The 19,901-nt window shown below is 38.4% G+C and overlaps 1 protein-coding gene across 2 annotated transcripts in view; it reads right to left on the bottom strand.

The window, feature by feature from the left end:
* Positions 1–366: 366 nt before the first annotated feature.
* Positions 367–19,901, bottom strand: part of ralgps2 (Ral GEF with PH domain and SH3 binding motif 2) — a 125,894-nt gene continuing 106,359 nt past the window's right edge. For both annotated transcript variants that reach the window (XM_057840156.1, XM_057840157.1), the window contains 4 exons: positions 17,837–17,929; positions 10,215–10,320; positions 10,008–10,099; positions 367–2,981 (listed from right to left, as the gene is read on the bottom strand). In XM_057840156.1, coding sequence (XP_057696139.1) covers positions 2,952–2,981; positions 10,008–10,099; positions 10,215–10,320; positions 17,837–17,929 — 321 coding nt within the window. In that variant the 3' untranslated portion in view covers positions 367–2,951. The remainder of the gene's footprint in view (positions 2,982–10,007; positions 10,100–10,214; positions 10,321–17,836; positions 17,930–19,901) is intronic.

The following is a 19,901-nucleotide window of genomic DNA, read 5'->3' as shown; positions in this document are numbered from 1 at the left end:
CAAATTTCAAACCCTAATTTGGAAGCCTATCTAGGGTTTTACACCCTACTTTGGAGTACTAACCCAGTTTAAAATCCTTCATTTAAAACTTCAACCCTACTTTGAAAACCTACTTACAAACCCCAAACTGGGTTTTAACCTACTTTGAAATCCTAACATGATTTTGTAGCCCTAAAACTTGACATTTTGGACCCTAACCAGAGTTTAAAACCCTACTTTGGAACCCTATTTCTAGTTTAAAACCCTACTTTGAACCCTAACCTTAGTTATAAACTGTAATTTGGAACCCTAACCCTAGTATAATTCTAAAATAGTCATGTAAACAAACTACACCATTGATGAGACCAAGAGTTGCAGGCGAATATGTGGAGTAAAAAACAGGGCAGAGTGTTTATTGGTTCTCAGTGTTCACACATGGGAGCACATCACTCGGCAGTGAGGTCACGGCGCTCCACAAACACATGCACTCACACACACACACATCAGCTTCGCCACCTTTTCGTCTGGTTGTGGACGGCAAAAACGCTCAGAGGGTAGGCTTCATTCACAGCATAGAGACAATGACCAAATCATGTATTCAAACACATCAATACAGGAGGGGATGTGGGGGTCCACTGTAAACTGAATAAGCGTGAGAAGAATTTTTAAACTGGAGTCTATTCTAGCTGACACTTTTAGTGAGAGTTGTTCACATTGGACTGTTCACCAGTCAATGGCAGCACACAGACAACCACTAAAACGCAGGTCAATTTAGTCTCTAACTCATTGACGGACATATACGTCCAATCCATTTCAACTGAGAGGGCAGGTTGGAGCCTTTTTTTCTTTAAATTCCATTTTAAGATTTTTTAATTTGATTGATTCAATAACTATTTAAAGAAACATCACTAAATCACTTCCATATCCTCCCAGTCCAAACGGATTGGACGCAGTGCAATCAACAGTAGCTCATGAATTAACTGAAACATGCTGCCCTCTAGGTCATTTCAAATGCATTGATATCTGGTGTTCAATCATCCCCCAAAATGGTGTTTGTGTGGCCCCTAAATTTCATTCACAGCCTCTTTTTAGATGCCTTCAAGTCACCACGCAGATGATTGTGTCACAGCTACTAGTGGCTCAAGTTAGGACCTTTCAAAAATATATATCTATATATGCATTACGTACAGGTGTGCAGGTATCTGCCGAGCCTGGCTTTGGTTTCTTCATTCATTTCTCCACAGGATCGCCTGACTTGTGCGAGGAAGTCTGTTAATATAGTTAGGGCCAAGAAAGGGAGTGTGTGAAGCGCCATTAGTGGGAGCTCACCGTGATGTAAACGCACACATGTAAACATCCGTTTCAGGAATAAACAGCCAAATGCGCGCAATACCTTTTTTTCCCCACTTTGGGTGCAACACTGGCAAAGTGAGGACACCAATGCTGAAATCTAGAGGCGGGGGTGTGTCATTAAAAAGGCGCCTATAACACAAAGGAGGAAAAGAACACGAGGTAGATCTGTGCCAGCTGAGTTGGATTGAATTTATGAGTTTGGGGGGGAGGGGGGGGATCCTGACAGAATGATCTTTTTACCATCAAAATATTTCACAAAAAAAGATATATTTGCAAAAATTCAATGTTGAAAAGAAAATTTCATCTAAATTTTATATTTCTCTGATTTCCAAGATGTTGACTTCAGAAAATGCAGCGCAAAACTGAAAAAAAACTTTACTTTGCATACGATATGGATCTAAAACAATTGAATTAAACCTATTTTTTACACAAAACATTAAGATTCAGAATTTTGTTGAATTTGTATTTTTTTTTACCTGAGATTTTTAAAATGACTTTTTAAAGGAACATTTTGATGGTAAAAAAAAGTAAGCATTCCAACTTCACAGGCTTTCAAATCAATAACTTTTTTTTAAACAAAGCTAAATTGTGTTTTTCATTTTTTGGGGAGATAATACATTATAATTAGGATTTTTTTTTTTTTTTAAAGATGTTGACTGTGAATGAATATTTTTGAGATCCAACTTTTTACAAGTTATTTTTTTTCCAACTTTTTGTGGTTTAAAAAAAAAAAAAAAGTTCAAGTAATTCATATCCAAACTCGGATAGCACGTGGTCTACTTCCAGAACAACAACAAATGTAACAGTTTCAATGTAACAGACACACAATGTGCAATCAATCTACTGCGTGATAATACTGTGTCAACTGCACTGACGCTCCCTAAAAAAGAAAACACTTTGTACTTTTTTGTAAATATAAAAAAAAGGAAAGAAAGACTACTTTGTGCAGAGCTCCAGGTCGCTTTAACGTCCACATCACAGACTATCTGCTTCACAGTCTGCTTGTTTTGTTGCCAACCCAAAGCTGTTACAAAAAGGAGGATGCATCCAAGCGCCATTCCATTTTTGGAATATCGTACCTGGTTGGTATGACAAATGGGCCTCCCCACAAACACATTTTATATACAAAACACTATACAAAAACAAAAGAAGACGGTGGCGGGGCTTGTAATAAAAACATTCACAACGCAACCAATTAGTGGAGCCCTTTTTTTTAGAACTCTATTTCCTCAGCAAAAGTGTGGGCCAGAACCCCGAAATGTTTTAAATGGCCCCAAAGTGAGTCCTATGAATGCCTCCTCATTTGCAGAGAGCTCATAAAAAGAAAACTGTACATCAAAAGAAAAAAAAAACATAAAAATAAAAGGAGAGAACGAGCTCCGTCTGATTGATGACGAGTCCAATCACTCAATCGGACACGAGAGCAGTGGTGCGCTTCCTTGTTCAGTAGTCGAAGATTGTTTGTCCACGTGCACACAAACACACAAATAGGGTTCTCTGTTAAGGCAGTGGTGACAGGTGAGCCTGCAATGAGACCAGCAGGGGGCGGTGATGGGTTTATCGGGCAGTGAAAGCTTCCAAGCGGTGCGTTAAAAAGCTCCACCGCCTCCTTGGGCCGCTCACTCAAATGACATCAGATTAGCTGGCACCTGCATACAAACGAGAGAAAATGGTTAAATAGCTTCCTTCCTACACAGCACACTCATGTGACTGTTTCATTGTTTTGTTGCATCGGGGTCAAAGTGCTCCTTGACCTGTTCAGGGACTGTGGACAGCTATTCAAAAGTTGATACTTAAGATCAGGAACCTTTACAGTCCAAGTGACTATTGTACTATCATTAAAAAAAATATATTTATATATATATAAGCAATTTTTTTTTTTTAAAGATTATTGCGGTAATTTTCAGACTATAAGCCGACACCCACCAAATTAGACACGAAAACCGCATTTGTTCTTAGAAAAGCCACACCGATAAGAAGCAGCTGTCCTCACACTATTATGGGATATTTACACCAAAACACATTAACCGGTAACACTTTATTCGACAGCGGCATCATATGACTGTTATAAGACCAAATGAAACGCCTTAAAGCTCTGAAACAATTGGATGCAAAGCTTCATTGCTTCAAGAAGCTTCATTTGGCCATTGCTGTTAACACTGTAGTCGTCCAACATGCCTCCAAGTAGAGATGTCCCGATCGATCGGGATGTCCGAGCACGTCATTTTCAAAGTATCGGAATTGGCAAAAAAATATCGGCCATGCCTTTTTTTTAATATATATATATTTTTTAATTAAATTGTTTTCTAATTGTATTTAACGTTACAAACATAATGTTACACTCATCCAGTCTTTAGTTTTGTCTTAAGGTAGGTTTATCAAATTTATCCCGATAACGGTGGTAATTAATTTTTTAAAAAATGTATCACGTTAAAATATTTAACGCAATTAATGCATGCGCTGCACGACCGACCCATGCATTGTCGCACTCAATCTGTAATGGCGCCGTTTTATCTATATAGAGAGAGAAAAGGCAGCGTAGAATGAGTAGAGTGAATTTTGGCAGCCTTTGGAGCTTTTTTTAATTGGCTAAAGCCTTACAATCCCTCTCCCTACGATTAGAAATATCATGGGAAGCAATGTGGGGAAGCAAGGTAGCAATTGATCTTTTTCTTAACACCTTATGTTATTTCCTAACGCAGAGAAGATATATCAATTGGTAGCACTACGCACAGTCATGGTTCCACTTTCCATCATGCATTTGAGCATGGCTACAGTATCATTTACTAAAAGCTCAACAAATACACTAGATGGCAATATTTAGTCACAATATACAAAGTCACAAGTCTTTCTATCCGTGGATCCCTCTCACAGAAAGAATGTTAATAATGTAAATGCCATCTTGAGGATTTATTGTCATAATAAACAAATACAGTACCTATGTACTGTATGTTGAATGTATATATTCGTCCGAGTTTTATTCATTTTTTTCTTAATGCATTGCCAAAATGTATATGATCGGGAAAAATTATCGGGAATGATTGGAATTGAAAAAAAAAAAAGCAATCGGATCGGGAAATATTGGGATCGGCAGATACTCAAACTAAAACGATCGGGATCGGATTGAGAGCAAAAAAACATGATTGAAACAACCCTACCTCCAAGCATGCTTTGCGGCGCTACAGACAAAAATTCATGTTCTATGCTAATTATGTCTCCAATTACTTTTCCAGTTGTTTCAATAATTTCTCGTTATGCTATTTGGTAACACTTCATTTGACAGTGGCGCCATAAGACTGTCATTAGACAATCATAATTATGACATGACACTGTCACGAGCATTAATGAATGCTTATAACGGACGTCATTTATGATGTCATCTGGGAAATTATCTCACTTTTGAATGGATGTAAAAGATGCAAACTAGACATAAATCGAGTTAGTGACTTAATTTGCCGGATGACAATTAATGACATCCGTCATAAGCATATGTTAATGCCCATAATAGTGTCATGTCATATTTATGACGGTCTTATCACAGTCTTATGATGCTGCTGTCAAATTAATTGTTGCCTATTAACCCAAATAGATCAACAAATAAGATGCACTGGACTATAAGCCGCAGGATTCAAAATGAGGGAAAAAAGTATCAGCTTATACTGCTTACGGCTTATACGGCAAAAATAACGCTAATAGTTTTTGCATTTTTTTATCTTTGTATGTATGTATTTTTTTATAATAACAGTATATATTATTCATAAATTAGTACAATGTTAACAAAAACTAAGTTAATGAAATTACAATCAGAAATACCCACTGTGATTATGGCACCACAGTAACACTCTAAATTTGTATTTTCATAGTATGTAACGCAGGGGTGTCCAAACTTTTTGCAAAGGGGGCCGGATTTGGTGTGGTAAAAATGTGGGGGGCCGACCTAGGCTTACGTCCTTTATGTAGAACAATATATTTAAGCAAATTTTAGCAAGCCATTCTGTGTGTCATACATGTCAGCGTGTCTTGTTTGATAATATCGTCTCACATTGAACTCTTTAAAAGCAGCGACTGTCTCTTTGCAAATGAGGCAGACTAAGTTGTTGCGTATTTTAGAGAAGAAATAGTCCAATTTCCACCTATTCTCGGCCGTCGCAGTCAACTTTCTTTTTGTTGATTGTCGCCATTTTAGAAAATTGGGAGTAAAGGGTCACACGGGGTAATGTTGCTTAGAGTGCTGCTGCCTTTTAGTGGGTAAATGAGGAGCAGCATTTAGTGTGTAAGCTACTTCATATGCTGGTAGCAGTGCTGCTGACAATTATTTTAAGTCTGTGTGTGGGCCAGACTTTATTGATTTTATGACAGAGGCTGGGGCCGGATGAAATTTGTCCACGGGCCGCATTTGGCCCCCGGGCCTGACTTTGGACATCTCTGATGTAACGCATTGCATGCCATTGATCATAGTCATCCAGTAAATTTAAAGTAATACTAGGTAACTTTTCAACCTTCATAAAATAGTTTCATAACATTTGTGATAATATGTTGACTGAAAACTAGTTGAATGACACCTCTTTTATATCTTGATGGCGTCTGTATCGCTTTCACCTGCACTAATTGAACTTTGAGAAGGGTGGCCACACAAACAACAAATGTGCTTACGGCTTTATGGCATGCGTCACTTCCCCCTTTCCCTAGTCATTATAAAGACGATGCGAACGCTTTCGTGCGAATTTTGCAAAGATGCAGAGCAACCAAAAGAAAAAAAAAAGTTTTGTGTGACGCGGAAAAAAAGGGAGGCTACCAGGATATACAGTGCTGCTCAAAAGTTTGTGAACCCCCTCAACATTTTGGAATTTTCTATTATTTCAACCTGATTTCCTAATCAATCAATTCAGTAGTTTTTTTTTTGGTTTTTTAACAGTTGTGTTGTCGAGACTAAATTAAAAAGAGTTTTCATCAACTGATGTAGGTGCAAAATTGAACTGTTTGGTCACAACCAAAACCGCCATGTCTGGCGAAAAGTCAACACTGCATACCACCAAAAGAACCTTCTCCCAACAGTGAAGCATGGAGGTGGGAATGTCAAGATCTGGGCTTGCTTTTCATCCTCAGGACCTGGACAACTCCACATAGTCCAGGGAATCATGAATTCTGAGGAATATTGTCAAATCCTAGAACATAACCTGACGCCATCTGTTTTGAAGTTAAAGCTTGGCAGAAGGTGGATCATGCAACATGATAATGATCCAAAGCATTCCAGCAATACAACCAAGGAATGGCTGAAAAAGAAGAAGATTCGTGTTCTGGACTGGCCCAGTCAAAGTCCTGACCTAAATCCCATTGAAATGCTGTGGCGGGACCTGAAGCGAGCAGTTCATGCCAGACGCCCATCAAACCTCTCTCAACTGACTGCGTTCTGCAAGGAAGAATGGGCAAAAATCCCCCAAAGTAGATGTGAGAGGCTGATTAGTCACTACAGAAACCGTTTGGTTGAGGTAATCTCTGCAAAAGGAGGCGCAATATCCTATTAACTGAAGGGGTTCACATACTTTTGCACACATGATGTCTGAGTTTTTCTTAAATCAACCACTTTTGTTAAATAAAGAATGACAATATAACTATTTCTTTTGTTTCAGTCCATTATTTGGAATGTCAGTATTGTGGATTTGGGTATAACTTAACATTTAATAAGGTTATTTTAGTTTTTTTTACAAAAAATCTGACCATCGCTGTGGGGTTCACAAACTTTCGAGCAGCACTGTACATATACAATGGTACCTCGGCATAAGATCGGGTGAACACACGATCTTTTCGACATCTGACGTAAAATTCGACTCGCCATTTGTTTCTACATCCGACGACATGCTCGAAATACGACGATTTATGACAGTGTCATGGACAGTTTCTATGTTTTTCCGCAACACGGACGCATGGCGGATTTTCTTGCGAGAGAAATCAACATGGGTTCCAAGAATGTTAGTGCAGGTGGTGAAAAAAGGAATAAGGTTGAGGTTAACCATTGAAATGAAGATGGAAATGATAGAAAAATATGAGCGTGGTGCGCGCGTCCGTGAAGTGGCTCGACAATACGGCCGTAGAATGTCTACAATCTCAACGGTCCCCCTCAGACCGCCGTTCGTCAGTCTTTATAAGGTGACAATTATTATTGTGGTAACATCGCCAAAAATCGCTAACTTCGTGAGGTTTTTAATCATTTGACTCATTTGTTTCAAAACACAAAATGCCTACTGTCCGCCGCAGCTGAACATGAAAAGTGAAGATAAAAAGTCCTCTCTCACTCTGTCAAGTCAGCCACGCGGTTCATTCAGATACACCACGCAAAACACATCCGCCACATTAGAACCCGATTTGTTGCATTGTTACAGGTATTATTATTATTATTAGGGTTGTTCTGATCATGTTTGTTTGATCCCGATCGTTTTAGTTTGAGTATCTGCCGATCCCGATATTTCCCAATCCGATTGCTTTTTTTTTGCTCCCGATTCAATTCCAATCATTCCCGATAATTTTTCCCGATCATATACATTTTGGCAAAACATTAAGAAAAAAATGAATAAAACTCGGACGAATATATACATTCAACATACAGTACATAAGTACTGTATTTGTTTATTATGACAATAAATCCTCAGGATGGCATTTACATTATTAACATTCTTTCTGTGAGAGGGATCCACGGATAAATGACTTGTAATTCTTAAAGGATAAATGTGACTTTGTATATTGTGATAAAACATTGCCATCTAGTGTATTTGTTGAGCTTTCAGTAAATGATACTGCAGCCATTTAACTTCTGCCAAAATGCATGATGGGAAGTGCAACCATGACTGTGCGTAGGAGCACCAACTGATATATCTTCTCTGCGTTGGAAAAGAACATAGGGTGTTAAGAAAATGATCAACTACTCCCTTTCTTCCCCACATTGCCTCCCACGTCATTTTTAATTGCTGAGATAGGTATTGTGAGGCTTTAGCCACATAAAAAATGGCTCCAAAGGCTGTCTAATTCTCTCTACTCATTATACGCTGACTTTGAGCGCTATCTATAGGTAAAACGGCGTCTTTATAGATTGAACGCGACAATGCGTGAGTGGGTCGTGCAGCGCATGCATTAATTATTTAAGGTGATTAATTTAAAAAAATTAATTACCGCCGTTAACACAATAAATTTGATAGTCCTACTTTAAGCCAAAACTACTCTGGATGAGTGTAAGACATTTTGTCAGTAATGTTAAGTACAATTAGAAAACGATTTAAATAAAATATATATATTAAAAAGAGGCATCTCCGATATTTTTTTGCCGATTCCGATACTTTGAAAATGACGTGATCGATCGGCATCTCTTTAATTATTATTACTGTTATTACATTATTATTCCGATTTTTATTCATAATGTATTTGTTTTGCTCCGTTTAACTGCTATTTGCAATTGTACCAACAGCATTTATTAAGGATTTAGTGTAGGTTTTCGTATGTAGAGGCACCCCTGTATAGAATAAACATTGGCCCTGCTTTTACTCGCTGCCGTGCCCCCCTCAACCAAACTCGTCAGCGTTGGGGGTTTAGCAACACTAGGCCACACGCTTGCTAACTGTCATATGCTATTGTTTAGCCACAGCTGGATTCATTACCTTTATAACTATTCATCCTTCAACCAGCCGCTGGAACCAGAAATATTTTTTAATCCACCTGCAGGCGACTGGGAGATTGATTTTTGATTGATTGATGATTTTAAGACACTGTGCGGGTATTACAATGCAGTCTTCCTTACGGCAAAACACTACCGATTTTGTCCACCGGCGTCAATAAAATCGACCAAAACTGAAAAGTTACCAAGTGTTGCTTTTAATCATGAAGACTGGCTGTGAATGCTCATGTTTAAGTGCCATTGACGGCACTAAACGTCCACTCCGTTGACTGGGAGGGGAGGGCGGATGAGCGAATGAAGGGGTGTGGGGTAAGGTTCGATCGCTGCTAGCCCCCAAAACAAATTGGATTGGACGTCTATCGCTGTAAATGGCAGGGAAACATGATCACTCAACACCAGCTTTCCCAGTTGAAATGCATTTTAAGTCTATAACAAGTAAATGAAGGGTTTAATAATAATTGCTAACATCATGAATATTAATGAGCAAAAGTGACATGTTGCTCGCGGTACGCCATTGCTTCAAAGCTTCATGGTGGTTCATTTGGTTTTATGACAGCCTTATGATGCTGCTGTCAAATAAAGTGTTACCGGTTAATATATTTTGGTGTAAATATCCCATAATACAGTGAGGACAGCTGCAGCTTACAGTCCAGTGCAGCTTGTCTATGAACAAATGTCGTTTTTGTGTCAAATTTGGTGGGTGGCAGTTACACTACTGAAAAACTGCAAGACAAAGAGAAAATGTCTAGCGCCAGAGAAAAAGTCAGTAAATCACAACCAAAATAGCTCACTTTATCAGCTTGGATGATAAAATCATTTTTTATATAAATTTATGTAAAACAAAATATTTAAGCCTAATTTGTTGATTTTGGAAAAAAAAAGACATTTAAATAAGCTTTTTCCCCCACCTTAATACATTTCCGAGGTATCGGATCAAGACTTAAAACCTCAAAATCAGGTGACTTGGACACACATGCAAAAATATGTGATCGGGACATATGATATATGACACCTGTTGTCTGTTGCTCTGACACGCAGCACTCAGATGTTTAAACCACAGCAAGGCGTTCATCCTGTTGCCTGCTTGGTACTTGTAGGTGTTACCTGGGTAACAGAGACAAATTTAAAAAATGAGGAAAAAAAAGCAAGACTATATTGCGCTGTCATGATGTTTAAAAGGCACGTTTGCTAAACCCCTGAGCGAAAACACGAGACCTACCGTGCTCCGAGTCGGTCAACATGAAGACATCCGGATGCTCTGGATCGTCCGCCATCATCGCCATCAGACCCACCACGCACACGCTCTTACTGGACTTTGACTTGAACTGGCAGGACGACACCAAGAAACCATGTTAACGTACTGTACATGTGTGTTCGCCCAACACAAGGTTCTCATTATCCCGTGATTGACAAGCGGAATGAGAGTGATGTCATTGTTCTCATTAGTCAATGAGTGCTACCATCTGTCTGCACACGCGCACACAGCATGGCTCCTGCACAGTTTCACTTCACATTGCCATCAATGTGATACAGCCCAACAAGAAGCTTTGTGCAGCAATTTTTAGAGTCGTACAACCTTTTTCGGCATTTCGTCTAAACATGCACTTAGAGCGGGGTACACGCATACTGACAAAATGGTCAGCAATTTTCCTCCTTGCAATTCCTTTTTATCCTGTGGTTTGCAGTTTGATGAGCGATTTTCTTTTTGACTTGCCAGGGTCCCCCGAGAATTTATAAATCTAAATTCAAGACTTTGAAGACCTTTTTTAATGCCATTTCAACTGAAAATTAATACTTTCCTTGGACCCATTATTTAGACCATATTGAATCATATTGAATAAATAAAGCACTGAACATCAAATTTAAACTCAATTACTAAGTGTGTTTCACAAAAGAATGCACATATATTGAAGATACAATTTAAACACATTTAAAGTAACATTATAAGTCTGTCAGAATTTTTTTAAACCCACACACGCACACAATAATTATGGACAAAAAGAGGAGAAGGACAGGACTCAGACCAGCCATCTTCTGTAACAGGCTAGCTGCTAGTGTACCTGCCAAGATCCCAGTAAACATGGCTAACTCTTGAGTTTTAAAACGGCGAAATTCACATTCATTCGAAAGGCAAACCTACAGTGCCTTGCAAAAGTATTCGGCCCCCTTGAATCTTGCAACCTTTCGCCACATTTCAGGCTTCAAACATAAAGATATGAAATTTAATTTTTTTGTCAAGAATCAACAACAAGTGGGACACAATTGTGAAGTGGAACAACATTTATTGGATAATTTAAACTTTTTTAACAAATAAAAAACTGAAAAGTGGGGCGTGCAATATTATTCGGCCCCTTTACTTTCAGTGCAGCAAACTCACTCCAGAAGTTCAGTGAGGATCTCTGAATGATCCAATGTTGTCCTAAATGACCGATGATGATAAATAGAATCCACCTGTGTGTAATCAAGTCTCCGTATAAATGCACCTGCTCTGTGATAGTCTCAGGGTTCTCTTTAAAGTGCAGAGAGCATTATGAAAACCAAGGAACACACCAGGCAGGTCCGAGATACTGTTGTGGAGAAGTTTAAAGCCGGATTTGGATACAAAAAGATTTCCCAAGCTTTAAACATCTCAAGGAGCACTGTGCAAGCCATCATATTGAAATGGAAGGAGCATCAGACCACTGCAAATCTACCAAGACCCGGCCGTCCTTCCAAACTTTCTTCTCAAACAAGGAGAAAACTGATCAGAGATGCAGCCAAGAGGCCCATGATCACTCTGGATGAACTGCAGAGATCTACAGCTGAGGTGGGAGAGTCTGTCCATCGGACAACAATCAGTCGTACACTGCACAAATCTGGCCTTTATGGAAGAGTGGCAAGAAGAAAGCCATTTCTCAAAGATATCCATAAAAAGTCTCGTTTAAAGTTTGCCACAAGCCACCTGGGAGACACACCAAACATGTGGAAGAAGGTGCTCTGGTCAGATGAAACCAAAATTGAACTTTTTGGCCACAATGCAAAACGATATGTTTGGCGTAAAAGCAACACAGCTCATCACCCTGAACACACCATCCCCACTGTCAAACATGGTGGTGGCAGCATCATGGTTTGGGCCTGCTTTTCTTCAGCAGGGACAGGGAAGATGGTTAAAATTGACGGGAAGATGGATACAGCCAAATACAGGAACATTCTGGAAGAAAACCTGTTGGTATCTGCACAAGACCTGAGACTGGGACGGAGATTTATCTTCCAACAGGACAATGATCCAAAACATAAAGCCAAATCTACAATGGAATGGTTCAAAAATAAACGTATCCAGGTGTTAGAATGGCCAAGTCAAAGTCCAGACCTGAATCCAATCAAGAATCTGTGGAAAGAGCTGAAGACTGCTGTTCACAAACACTCTCCATCCAACCTCACTGAGCTCGAGCTGTTTTGCAAGAAACAATGGGCAAGAATGTCAGTCTCTCGATGTGCAAAACTGATAGAAACATACCCCAAGCGACTTGCAGCTGTAATTGGAGCAAAAGGTGGCGCTACAAAGTATTAACGCAAGGGGGCCGAATAATATTGCACGCCCCACTTTTCAGTTTTTTATTTGTTAAAAAAGTTTAAATTATCCAATAAATTTTGTTCCACTTCAAGATTGTGTCCCACTTGTTGTTGATTCTTGACAAAAAATTAAAATTTTATATCTTTATGTTTGAAGCCTGAAATGTGGCGAAAGGTTGCAAGGTTCAAAGGGGCCGAACACTTTTGCAAGGCACTGTAAATGTTTAAGCAGGTGTACTGCCTTCGCATGATCCATAAACTGCAACCTAAAGTATCTGGATGTAACTTGAGCCTCTATCACATACTCCAAAACAACGGGAATATCGCGGGACTTAACCGTGCAGCAGTTGTGTGTGAAAACAATTCCCCGTGTCGACTGACATGGGAAGCAGTGTGCGTGAAAGCAGGCGTTAAATTCCCGGGTCACAGCAGATGGCTGATGACTTAAATATCATAGCGGCGGCCGATGTAACTTCCTCCCTCTTTGCAGTAAGAGGAAAAGCGGTAAACAAACACCGCAATTATAAACACAGCGAGCTGGAAACAGCTAAATTAAACTGAAAACATGACCAAAATTAAAATGTCAAATATTATGTCGGGCCGGGCCAGGGTTCTTTCTCGCTAAGTTTTTGAAATAACTATATATTAACGATGTATGAATGATAAACTAAGGAATACTTGTTATAAAATAAATAATTTGGATTAAAAAAAAGAAGGCGCTGTATGGTCATTGCAGAGCCAGAGCATGCCTATACGCCCTTTTTAATCTTCCCCTCTGCGAGTCCGCAAAACCGCATCTGTTTATTTATATTTAACAAGCATACAATTTTGTCTCTGGTGTCCTTCGACAGCTCTTTGGTCTTGGCCATAGTGGAGTTTGGAGTGTGACTGACTGAGCTTGTGGATAGGTGTCTTTTATACCGATAATGAGTTAAAACTGGTGCCATTAATACAGGTAACGAGTGGAGCCTCAATAGACCTCGTTAGAAGAGGTTAGACCTCTTTGACAGCCAGAAATCTTGCTTGTTTGTAGGTGACCAAATACTTATTTTCCACTCTAATTTGGAAATAAATTCTTTAAAAATCAAACAATGTGATTTCTTTTTTTTCCCCCCACATTCTGTCTCTCATGGTTGAGGTTTACCCATGTTGAGAATTACAGGCCTCTCTAATCTTTTCAAGTTGGGCAACTTGCCCAATTGGTGGTTGGCTAATTACTTATATGCCCCACTGTATATAATACATATATATACTAGTATATACAGTGGTACCTCTACATACGATCACTTCGACACACGATCTTTTCGACATCCGACGTAAAATTTGAGCCGCCATTTGTTTCTACATCCGACGAGTTGCTCGAAATACGACGACATGACTGCACTGCAAACGAACCCACGGTGGATTTTCTCATGTGAGAAATCAACACAGTTTTCAAAAAAAGTTGATACAGTTGGAGAAACAAGGAAAAAAGTGATGCTTACCTTTGAAATGAAGATGCAAGTTATAGAAAAATATGAGCTTGGGGTGCGCGTCCCTGAACTGGCTCAACAATACAGCTCCATGGTCCTCTTATGACCACCGTTCGCCACTATTTATAAGTTAAGGTGACAATTATTATTGTGGTAACATTGCCAAGGAAATCGCCAGCTTTGTCACGTTTTTATCATTTATTTAAGAACTTATCCAACACAAAACGCTCATTGTCTTAAGCAGTTGACTGCTCTCAGGAAAACGAAAGTATTATCTCTACCGCACCGACCTATCTCACTGGAGACGTCACCTTCGCGGTGCGTTCAGGGACAGTAAAAAGTGTCCGCCATATTAGAATCCGATTCGTTACATTATTTTCAGGAATAATTATTAATTCTTCTTCTTCTTCTTATATTATTCTGAATTATTTATTTATAACTTATTTGTTTTTCTATGTTTAATTGCCATTTGTAACAGTGCCAGCAGTATTTATTAAGAATTTAGTGTATGTTTTTAGGCTTTGGAACGAATTAATGGAATTATAATGTATTCCTATGGGAAAATCCTGCTCGACATACGACCATTTCGACTTACAAACAAGGTCCTGGAACGAATTAAATTCGTATGTAGAGGTACCACTGTATATATTTTTAAAGGTGGCTTGTATAATTAAGAAAAAAAAAACTTGGCGTAGTACAGAAAAATTGAGACCAGTTTTCGTTTCCGCACCTAAAAATTAGTTAAGGACCTAAAACAACAAAAAATGTTTTGCCAGTTATCATCTTTGTAATTAATCAAAATAAGATTTTTGCAAAACCCATGCTTTTACGTTGGAAAACAATGATACACTTACATTGTTTAAGTAGTCATAGTACATAGTTTTGGATCCAAAGCGCATTAACAGCTAAAATGTTAAGCCTAGAGTAATGGAACAGTAAATTACATGTACTTTATAAACAATTACTAAACTATTCACAAAAATAATCGTGGGTTCGTTGACTATCAAAGTAATAGTTTGTGGCAGACTTACTGTATCTATAATCTATATTACATAAATCATGCTATAGCACCAAATCATTGCAACTGAAATTAAAATAATCACCCAGAATCATCTTTTAGAAATGCGTTATAACACCATGTTACAGAAAAAAGAAAAAAAAAATTGTTCCTAGCTTGTAATCATTTTATTTGTGTTGCTTGGGTTCAACCTAAAAGAAAAGTTTGCTAAAATTGGATGCTATATTGACAAGTTCTGGTTTTACATCTTAATTGTTAGGGCCTCTGCCCCTCCCTCCTGAGACCTGACACACATTGGGCAGGTGGACATATTTTTATATGATTACAGGTTGGGGCGTCAGATGGGTGGATACAGATCGTCATCTTTAAAAGCCAGTGGACGCCGCCAGCTCGTCGCCCGATCAACTTGTCTGTTTCCTTCCGTCAGTTGCATCTTGCGTTTCTGATACATCGTTTTGATAACCGGTTTCTGACTATTTTTGCTCTCGCCCCAGGAACTGTTATGATTGTCGGATCCTATGCCGGCTTCCTTCCGAGCCTCATCATGCACCCCCCGCCCCCAAACTACTCTGAGCCAAACATCACCTGCCTTCTGCCTTGGCTCTCACATCACTAACGCCCGTCTTGTGTTCGCCCATAAATTATTATTCATCACAACCAGCTTGTCTGCTTCGGGATCCCCCCTGCTCACGCACCCCTAACAATTATGCGGGAAATGTTAAATGTCATTTTTTGTGTTTCAGGTCAACCTAAGTCTATAAAATGAGAAAAATGTACGCACATATATATATACATACATACATAGTATATATACTAGTATACACACACACATATACTGTATATACACATGGCGGAAAACTTGCACCCCTCTTTAAAATAAACTGCTGTATTTTAAGCCAAAAGAACTGTTGTGTTTGATAGAACAATATGTCTATATGCTGCCATAGCCGTTTCATGGCGCATTAAGCCCCCAAACTATTTTTAATTTGTCCGTTTTACCCTGGAGACCCCCCGTTTACAGACACTGCGCAACCACTTTTGTTTCAACCCAGCCATAAGAAGACGGTAAGTATTTATTATTCGAAATGTCTATCATTTTTACCTTATAATCATTAATTGATGTGTAATATGTAGTTAAAAAACGACTTTATAAAAATGATTTACTCACATATTTGAAACTTTTAAACAAATTACGCCAAAATGAAAAAAAAAATGTGTCTGTCAATAGGTCACTGATATCTATATCATAACTATCCCTTAATTGTATTTTTTGTTATTGCCACATTTTCCCTGATATTTTAGATGATAAAAATTGATTCAACAAAGAAAAATGGAGAAAATAAAAATGTTTAAAAGGGTAAATATTTGAAAAAGAAAATCTCGACCACCTTGATGTCTGCGATTTCTGCATTGCAACCTTTGTTATATTCCCGTGTTTCACCCATAAAATGCACAAAAAGTCCAGCTGTCACCATTCATAGCTGTGTCTTAACACGCGGTGAGACATGCTACACGGAGATTTTGGATCGAAACAAGGTAAGTACACGATAATATCTAGTTAAAATTATGGCTTCTTTAATTACGTATGCTCTTACCTTGAGTTTAATTTTTTTTTTTTTTTTTTTTTTAATCCTCATGTTCAAAATTTTCCATCCCCTTCAGAAAATTGAGATTCTAAGCTGTCCAATGATGTATGACACATGCATATAGGACAATTTTGAAATTTAGCCAAATTAGGGCTCTCAGAGTGGAACTACAAGTCACCTGAGTGTTTTCTGCCATATATACACACGCACATATAAGAAATAGAAAGTACAACTGTAAAAAGAGTGGAAAATAGAATTTCAAAGTCATGACCACAAACCCAAACTTTTTGGGAAACTAAAGTGTTTTTATACTGTATGTCAACGTGACCAAGCAAACTAAGAAATGCAACTTAGAACCTGGAAACAAAGTATGTGTTACATGGTGTAATAGGCCATTTGGAGAGTTTAATCAGAAAGAAGGACGTAAAGCTCAAAATCAGATGAATAATCAGATGTTACACCCCCCCATTTATTCAAATAACAAATACCAAAATCAAGCCTTAAAGGGCCAGACAACACCTTTATTATGTGCATCCCAGTGGAACGATTCGTTAATAAATAGAAAAAAAAAACACAAAATTTCCTTTTTGTTTGTAATAGTGTTATAAAAACGTGATTAAAAGCCAGTATTTCCAGGGAATGGTCTGCCTGCGGGCAATTGTTTTAGCCAATCAAATGTGAGACTCCTAGGTTGCCCACCCTTCTTCGAGATGTCATTAAAATTCATTATCACATGCATGTGTGCTTGTGTATCAGCGTGGGTATAATTGACATCACAAAATTTCATGTGTGTAGACAACTAGACATACAGTAATTTTCTCCATAATAAGAAATGGGATTTGTATACTTAAATACTTTGAGCAACCGTTTTTCACATGAAGGTCATTTATACTGAGTGTTGTTTCACAGTCTTCTCATCTCCAAAGAGACACTTTTAAAAAGAAAAAAAAATCGATCATCTCTCACAGCGACCATTGTTTCCCCTTTATGCCGCACACCGAGAAGAATGTTTCTCCTTGACATCATTGTGTACAGAGAGTAAATAATGGCTATCAGATGTCTTACGAAATCGATGATGTTTGTGCGGATCATTTGTGTGGCCGTTCTTGCGCTGCGTTTAATGGCTATCACCTGCGTCGGCATAGACAGATTGGAAAACCTGCAGTCTCTCATCAGTACGCATGCTCTCAATGTGTATGCGTGTGGGACTTACATGTTTTCTCTCTGTAGCCTTCAAGGACTTGACAGGATAGAAGTAAAGTTGGGTACTGCAAAGAGCCACCCAGTATTTGGTCCAGGACGCCACCTGCAGGTGTAGGAGATTAATAATGTCAAATGTCACAAGCGAGCCTCAAGATAAGAGTTGGGTTTGTTCTGTGAACAGACTCGTAACTTAAAACCCCATTGAAATGAATGGAAATGCTATTCCTCACAGGCATATGGATCAATCCACAATTGGACGACAATTTGTCTTCAAAATTCTTGGAAATATAAACCTTCACTTCTATGATGCTATATAATCATTAATAATTGGTAATAAACTATCAAGGGTTTGATTAGCTCATCTCGCAGATCAATGGTAATTTTTTTGTTGCATGATGTACGTTATATTTTCAATATTTGGCAAATCACAGGATCACGGTTGCATATCCGTACTGACGTTAGCTTTTCTCAACAGAAGAAGCTAGCCGTTTAGCTAGCTAGTTACAACTGATGAAGTGGACAATGTTACTGACGTAAATGAGTAAAGAAAAAAAAAGTCACGAGGAAGACTGAGACATTCATTCAAGACTATTTTATATTTAATAAAATTATAATGCTTTTCCAAACATTAAAAGCTGCTCAAAGCGCTTTATGATACTTATAATACTTCTTAAATTATAGATGTAGTTGTGCACTAACCCTGTGTATCTTAAAGTGGGCTGCATTTGATAAAGTTATGGCCGCCACCGTTATGAGTTATTGAAAATTTATGTTGTCATATTAAATATGAAATACACTTGATGAGAGTCCAAATGGTTATTAGGGGAAAAACAATACCACCACAATAGTGTAAAGGTATCTGCATTTTAATACAGAAAAAGAGGCAGCCACACAACTTTACGAAATGCAGTTCAGTTATCCTACCAGCGGTTAGCCCGCAATTACATCCATAAATTAACAACTTAATGTGTGAAAAAGCACTATACAGGTAGTCCCCGGGTTACAACGTACCCGACTTACGTGATTTCGACTTTACGACGCCGGAGTCTACAGTCTTTTTAAAAAAACATTTTTAATTATAATGTAATAATGTTGACTTTTGTTTTGTGATCCATTCTTTTATTTTGGGGCAGGAGAAGTACGGCAGTCAGTACTTCCACATGTGAGTAAGAGCACATGTACACACAAAGAAGAGTGCATGTACACACGCGAGGAAGAGCCATTTGCTCCATCGAAGGGAGAGCCCAAGGGCAGTGCCGCCACTGTAAATAGTATCAATTATCTATAGAATTATTATAAGTACACTTCTGCCTAACATTATCCTTTTTTTTTCTATTAAAGACAAAAAAAGGGAACATAGAACAACTCAAAATAGTGTATAACTTTATCAACATTTTTTGTCTATAACAGAAAAGATTTAAAGCACATCGATTTGCCTGAAGTAAAAAAAAAAAAAAATCACATCCAAACTGTAAAAATACACTCAAGGTACATTTTTTGACTATTTGATACCGAAAAATAAAATTTAATAAAATCAATAAATAATAATAAATTCAAATGGATTAGCAACATTAACTCATGAGGACAATATGCCAAACAATTTGACCGGAAAAAAAAAAAAAAAAAAAAAATAGAACAAAAACGACAGTGTCATTGGACAGGGGACAGTTTTTATTTTTGCCGCTCGCGGTATCAGCTCCTTTGCAATGGTGTGGGGTTATTTAGCATGGAGCATGCTAAACAGTGCTCGCCTGTTACTGATATAACACTGACAAAGCAGGACGATTGTTGGCAATAATCGGCAAGGTTTCGCTGACAAATAATCTGGCGGCTTATCAACGAGATTGGGGTCTAATGTCTTTAAGTGACGTTTTAATTTATTGGGCTTCCTGCCATCCACTACAAACATTTTTAGACACAAGAAACAGAGTGGTCTTTCCTCGTCTTCCACTGAATTAAAATTGGAAGCCAAAATCCAAACAGCCCAAAAACAGCGCATTCTCTGCGGCCGGGGGAGAACCGGAGGTGAGGGCAGTCGTCATGACGCTCCCAAGCCGAACATGGCACTTCTCGCG

The sequence above is a fragment of the Corythoichthys intestinalis genome, chromosome 7, assembly GCF_030265065.1.
Source record: "Corythoichthys intestinalis isolate RoL2023-P3 chromosome 7, ASM3026506v1, whole genome shotgun sequence".
In the NCBI taxonomy this organism is placed as follows: Eukaryota; Metazoa; Chordata; class Actinopteri; order Syngnathiformes; family Syngnathidae; genus Corythoichthys; species Corythoichthys intestinalis.
This window is presented reverse-complemented; position numbering and strand designations above follow the sequence as displayed.